The sequence below is a fragment of the Mus caroli genome, chromosome 9, assembly GCF_900094665.2.
Source record: "Mus caroli chromosome 9, CAROLI_EIJ_v1.1, whole genome shotgun sequence".
Taxonomy (NCBI): domain Eukaryota; kingdom Metazoa; phylum Chordata; class Mammalia; order Rodentia; family Muridae; genus Mus; species Mus caroli.
Genome location: NC_034578.1, coordinates 100719435 through 100726704, shown reverse-complemented (window position 1 = coordinate 100726704; position 7270 = coordinate 100719435). Strand labels below are relative to the sequence as shown.

The window sequence follows — 7270 nt, the reverse complement described above, 5'->3', positions numbered from 1 at the left end:
GAGAGAGAGAGAGAGAGAGAGAGAGAGAGAGAGAGAGAGAGACTCATAGATATCTATTTTATTCTATGGGTTATATATAGCCCAATGCTAGTGTTATCAATTCTGTGGTTCAGATTGTTTTAACTGTGGCTATTGAGTGCTTCTGTGACTTTTAACATTTCTCCTTTCTTTTATTAGAGGGAATGAAATTCCTTTTGATATAGGGTCTACTATGTAGTTTAGGCTGGTCTAGAACTTGTAGTCCTCCTGCCTCAGCTCCCAAGTTCTGCGATTACAGTCATGATACAGTCTTGTACTACTGTGCCTGGCTTAGAAGTGAACTTTTTTATTTTTCAATAAAAAAATAATTTAGCACACAAAGCATTAGAATTCATCTTGGGGCTTTCAGATAAAATTTATTTATTTATTTATTTTTGATTCTCTTCTCTCAATCCTGTCCCCATCCCTCTGAGCCCTGTTTGTACCCCCATCCCTCCATAGCTTCTCTTCTCTTCCCTCATCCCTGTTCCCATCCCTCCAGAGCATCCTCGTGCTTGCTTGTCATCAGTCCTATTTCTAATGCTCTCACCAATACCACCAAATTTTTATCACTTCTTGTCTAATTAGAAGTGATTTTTAAATAAAGGTTTATTTATGTGTCTATTTATTGATGTGTTTATATACATGCTTGTGTGTGTGCACATGCACAGGTCAGGAAAAAAGTTTTGGGTGTCCTAGGCTATCAGTCTAACTACTCTGAGGTAAGCTGTTTTCATCCCTGGAGCTTGCATTTTCCTGGTTCCATTAGAAATTCGTTCCTTCTTAGAATGGGGAACAAAATACCCATGGAAGGAGTTACAGAGACAAAGTTCAGAGCTGAGATGAAAGGATGGACCATCCAGAGACTGCCCCATCCAGGGGTCCATTCAATAATCAGCCACCAAACCCAGACACTATTGCATATGCCAGCAAGATTTTGCTGACAGAACCCTGATATAGCTGTCTCTTGTGAGGCTATGGCAGTGCCTGGCAAATACAGAAGTGGATGCTCATAGTCATCTATTGGATGGAACACAGGGCCCATAAAGAAGGAGCTAGAGAAAATACCCAAGGAGCTAAAGGGGTTGGCAACCCTATGGGAGGATCAACAATATGAAATAACCAGGACCCCTTGTGTCTCTAGCTGCATATGTAGCAGAAGATGGCCTAGTCGGCCATCAATGGGAGGAAAGGCCCTTGGTCTTGCGAACATCATATGCCCCAGTACAGGGTAATGTCAGGGCCAGGAAGCGGGAGTGGATGTGTTGGGGAGCAGAGCGGGGGGAGGGGGGGCATAGGGGACTTTTGGGATAGCATTTGAAATGTAAATGAAAATATCTAATAATTTTTTTTTTAAAAAAGAAAGAAATTAGCAATCCCAGAAAGCCTCCTGACTCTGTTCCCCCTGGATCTGGGGTTACAGGCATGAATGGGATACCCAGCTTTTCACGTGGACTAGGTGAGCACCAATTCCTGTGACTGCACAGTAAGCACTCTTAACTGCAGAGCTGTCTTTCCAGCCAGGAGTTTTCGTTCATTGCATTTTACAACTGAAGCTACAGAATCCTGGGTGGAATGACTTTCTGAAAATCGTATGACTGGGTATTACTGATTTGTGGAGGACCAGGACTGGAGCATTTGGGAGACTTCTCATTTTTCTAGCTTTCACTCACTTATGGACTGTATCTATAAATAGTCTATATGTATATTATATATACAGGGAAACATATAACTTATTTTCTACACAAATGCATTATTTTAATGTAATGATTATTATTTACTTTCAACAGAAGACTAGACTAGTAGTCACAGCTCACAGCTATGATGTTTCTTCAGGTACCATCCCCTTCCACAGTCTGCTGTTTACAGGAGAAAGCCATTCCTCTGTGTTTATCATTTTGCTGTCGATTGGTAGCTATCCTTCATGGTGTGGGCTCACATCAGACATCCAGTCATTGATCTGTATTCCTAAAAGAACCTCTGATGGAGGCAGCTGTCTTCAGAGAGCTTGGTCTCATCTGGACAGTACATGCCTGACCTCTCCATTCAGAAAGAAATGATCCTCTCTTAATTCACCCTGTGCCTTTTATGAGTCTAGAGTCTAGTTCATTGAGACGATAAGTAATATGTCTCATAGTTTTATACACCTGATCAATACATCATGGTATTTATAGTATTAAGAATTAAAATACTATCAGACATGATGATACAAATTTGCAATCCCATCCCTTGGGAAGCAGAGGCAGGGAATCTCAGGTTTGAAGTCAGCCTGGGCTACAAGGTGAGACTGTCCCCAGATAGACCATGAATGTTATTTGCTTTTTGTGTCTCCTTCTTTACCTTGTTTAAAGCATGAGATTTATTTTGACTCTTTAACATGAAAATTGAAAAGTACGTATGCCCGTGTACTTGAAGTGTGTGTTTCCCATGAAATGTCACTAGCATTCCCTAAGTGATTTGAGAAGTCTGTATACAGGAAAAGAGGAAAGAAGATTGTGTCTCAAAAATGAAGTACAACGACCAATATTCATTTAAAACTATAATGACTGAAAACTGAAATGAGTTTTAGTTACAAGAAATTAATTCATATGCAATAATTCATAAGCTTGGCACAAAACCTAACATTTGAGGCATGGTGTTAGTTGGCCTATGACTTTATATCAATATAAAAGTTAAAACATCAAAATAATTAATATTTTTATCAAGTAGGGTTTCTTTTAAGATTTGCTTATTTATTTTATGGATATGAGTACACTGTAGCTTTTCAGATGGTTGTGAGCCATCATGTGGCTGCTGGGAATTGAACTTCAGGACCTCTGCTCACTCTGGCCCTGCTCGTTATCAAATAGTTTATTTAAAAAAAATTTATAGATTATAAGCATTATTTTATATTGAGAAAAAAAAGTTGTGCTGCTTTGTTTTCTCAGTAGAATGAGCACACTGACTTTATCAGACATTATAGACAAAACAGACTCCTGACTAAGCCCCAGGGATGTCACTTGTGTTATCAATCATCAGGCGTCATAAGAGTAGAGGGCATTTTTCAGTAGCTATTTAAAATTAGATTGTCTTATTTTGCTTTAGAAGGCACAATGTGGCTTGACATCTCCCCGTGTTTAATGTACTCTATCGCAGTGAGCTTGCAGAACACCGCAGTGCAGTGGCAGAGGATAGCTTTCCTTGTTCCCTACATCTGTCATGGGCTTTTAAAAAAAAATCATTATTAAATAATTCCTATTCAACCATGCTTTTTCCAAAGACCTTTGGAACATTTAAACTTCTGGGTGGAATGTTTCTATGATGGAGTAGGTTTTAAGCCTCTGGCCCATTTATGGTGGTACTGCCTAGTACTGCTTCTCAAACTGTCATCATAGAACAGCTCCAGAGGTACCTGGGATGCATGCTAAAAACATATTCTCAGACTTCAGGGATGAGTTGGTGGCTAAAACACTGGGCATGTCAGTGTGAGGACTTGTGTCCTCAGCACCTAAGTCAATGCTAGGTGGCTGCTGTGGCCTCTGGAATTCCACTGCTCAGTCATCAGATTCCTGGACCAAGCCTGTGCGCAGACTAGCGTGAGCTTTGAGTTAAATTGCCCTCAGTGAGCAAGATGGCAAGCAGTCAAGGAAGGTTCCTGATGTCAATCACATGGACACACATCTGGTGCACATATCCCCAACATGTGTCTACATACATATGACTATGCACATGCACATACATATGAATATATACACATGCACAAAAATGAAAATAAAACACGTATTCTTTGGTCATATCCTCACATGCAGAATCAAATTGTGCATTTTTAAGAAAGCCATTGTTTCTTGCTCGATTTGGAACTGTATCAGGCAAATATTTCTTTCTTTTTTTTTTTTTTAAGTTTCCTAATATTTTTATTGATTGTTTGAGAATGTCGCATTATGAATCCTGAGCAACTTCACTTCCCAGTCCTTCCAGGTCTGCTCCCTCCCCACTGCTGGGACCCACCCCCAGATCCTCACTGAAGCACCAGCAAACTCCTGGTGGCCAGCCCCTTAAAGAAGACCAAGTCCTTCCCCATGCGTGCTCCCTTTAACTAGAAAGGGCAAGGACAAGTTTGTTCATTGAAGATGCGTCAGGTTTGAAGGAGCAGTATTATGAGATATCAATTCAATGAGTTAATACAGGACGGTCTTTTCATTTTAAAATGGAGAAGTAGGGCGGGCTGATAGCCCATGCTCCTTGTGGCCTCGAAGGGGTCCTTTTGTCTGTCCATCCTTTGAACACTTCCACTTTACTGTGTGTGGGCTTCTGAGAAGATTCTCTTTGGTCTTTCAAAGTAGTTATAAGTGCTTTGATTGACAGCCTTGAAAATGGATTAATTTTTAAAGAATCAAATCCTTTGGGGATTTAAGCTTGTCCCTGGCAATCAAAGGTGGTGCTTGGGACACTGTAGATGAGCATTTTCAGTTCTTCAAGGCCTCAGGGTTTCACAGTCTGTCTAATGCTGGCTAATTGGGATATGGTGTGAAGGGACACCGTTAATCTACCAAGGGATGGCATGGGCTGTAGATTTTCGAAACCTTAGAAGTTCACATCAAGGCTTTTTGTGTAACTTTTGAGAGGTGACATTAGTGAAGGAGATGGACCAAGGAAGAATCACATTAATATTGGCTCAACTTCAAGCCCATTGCCCTTTCTTGGTTTGTTTTAGTGAGAAAAATCATCATTAAATGTTTCTCAAAGACAAAGTTGAGAAAACCAAAAACTTAGCGTATATAATAAGAACCCATGACATTTTATGAAACACATTGGATTTTGCTTAGATGATAAGTTGTGAAAAAGAAAGAAATGCTCCCCACACTGCTGAGGTAAAATCAGGCTGCCTCAGAAGTTTCGTTCTCTCTTTGTGAGACCACAGCACAATGTTTGTCATCATCTGTGGATGACTTGCCCACCTCAGCCACACCCTCAGGACATCATCCCCAGAGTGCTTATTAAAGAACATGGTGGATCCATGGTCACTGCGAAGCAACAGGACTTTCCTTTTCAGAGAGAAATTTGAAAATGAGAATCAACAGATACGGAGGGTAACTTAAGACTAAGATCTTGGGTTTGGTTTTTGGTCTCTTCTTTTCTTTTTTTTTTTTTTTTTTTTAAAGATTTATTTATTACATGTAAGTACACTGTAGCTGTCTTCAGACACTCCAGAAGAGGGCGCCAGATCTCATTACGGATGGTTGTGAGCCACCATGTGGTTGCTGGGATTAGAACTCTGGACCTTCGGAAGAGCAGTCGGGTGCTCTTACCCACTGAGCCATCTCACCAGCCCTTGGTCTCTTATTTTCATGCTAACTGAATAATGTTGTGTTTAATAGTTCTACAGTAAGAACTGATGGCATTTCTTCTTATGATTTTATCCAGACAACAAAGGGAGGCTTGTGTAGCTCCTGAGACTTCACTTTCAGGCCTCCTGTTTCCAGGGCTTGTTTTACTAACTTATTCCTCAGTAGTATAAACAGTCCTTTGGATGGGAATATAAAGCTGATAACAGAGACAATGTAGTAGCTATGGGTTCTGTTTTGTCTGAATGGGCTTCTTACATCCTTTGGATGTCACAATGATAGACTAGCAAAACCACTGTGTACAATTTACAGAAATACTATCACAGCACAGTTCTCATGCCATAGCAGAACCCTGGGACATGCCAGGGTTAGAAAGTGAGCATTGGACAGGCACACTTGGAGAAGGAGAAGGGAACTGGTCTCTCATTCTTGTTCTTGCCAAGAGTCAAATACTCATTCACTGTATTTTTAATTCCAAGAATCTTTGATTTCCTTGGCCTAGAAAATCCAACGAGGAAGGAAGTCTCATCGGGGCTGCGTGTGAATGCTTGATATGCTTTTGACTTGTTATTTCTTAATTTGGAAAGACCAAATGCTAAGCAAATATTTGCACATTGCATTGAAAGGAAATTAAAAACTGCATTATGAGCAGTTAGTCCGCTGGCCACATGTTGTTTTGATTACAAGTTATCTCTCCTGGTTGCCTCGCTGCCTGGAAATACCTTTGCTCTGCATTGAGGAGGACCCTGCCAGAGTCTGTGCGTGGCTTCCTTTTCATCTTAGCTCCCACGGCCGTGGCAGGTACCTCTTGCCCTGTGCTCCACTGATCCCGTTCTTCACATTCTGCAAAGAACATTTTTTTCCTTGCTCTTTTTCTGCCGAGAACACGTATGAAACAACCTCCAGTCCTTCAGTGTTTTAATGAGGCGTAAGGGTTCTCTCTGAGAATTCGACACTTAGCATTTTGTTTTCTATGGTAATTAAAGGATACCAAGAGACACCATCATCTGAGTCACATCCGACACTGCCAGGCAAATCGAGGCATTCATGGTTGTCAGCTTCTGGCCTTGATTTTAATTACTGTAGCGAGAACTTGGTATTAACATTTTACATGTCAAAGTTATAAAAGATTATGTTATTTTGTTTCAGGGCCGAGATCTGGACTATAAAATCCAGGAATATAAAGAAGCTGGGAAAGTCTTCGCTGAAAATCAGATAGTAGAATGGTTTATCCAGTTGTTGCTTGGAGTTGATTACATGCATGAGAGGTACGTGTAGATTTGCTTCTGGGGGCAGGGTATATATATATATTTTAGCTCTCATGTCTGGACTTGAAAGGTGAATATTTTTGATTGATTGGAAAGCAAATACACCCAGATGATGAATGGCCACGGTCAGACCCCTGCAATATTTTATAATAAGATTTTTATCCTTGAGGAAACTGTAGAATAATTATTTACCCACAGAGTATTTATATCAGTTGTGTGTGTGTGTGTGTGTGAGTGTGGTTGTGTGCAAGCCACAGTTTGGGTGTGGAGGGCAGCCGGTGGTGTTGGCCTTTGCCTTTTACCTTGTCTGAGCCTGGGTCTCTCATTGTCCTCTGCCTAACATGTCAGGCCAGCAGGCCTCAGGAATTTCCATATTCAGCATTCAGCTTTTTTCCTGGTACTTGGAATTTGAATACAGTCTTCATGTTTGCCCAGTCATCACTACCCACTGAGCCATGTCTGAAGCTCACCACCTTTTTTTTTTTTTTTTTTTTTTTTTTTTTTCTGGAAACCAAGTTGATCTTCAGTGTAGCAGAATCTGTTTTGAACTCGGTGCCCTATGTAGCTATCTCCTGTAAATTAAAGCTGATACTTAGACATCTTCACCAGACCATGACAGATGAATATTCATATCAAAACTCGATTTTGATATAAATATTA

At 40.6% G+C, this 7270-nt stretch overlaps 1 protein-coding gene across 5 annotated transcripts in view; it reads left to right on the top strand.

The window, feature by feature from the left end:
• Nek11 (NIMA related kinase 11) overlaps nt 1-7270 on the top strand; it is a 226816-nt gene that overhangs the window by 59032 nt on the left and 160514 nt on the right. For all 5 annotated transcript variants that reach the window (XM_021171347.2, XM_021171349.2, XM_021171348.2 and 2 more), the window contains exon 4: nt 6492-6610. In XM_021171347.2, the coding sequence (XP_021027006.1) occupies nt 6492-6610 (119 nt within the window). The remainder of the gene's footprint in view (nt 1-6491; nt 6611-7270) is intronic.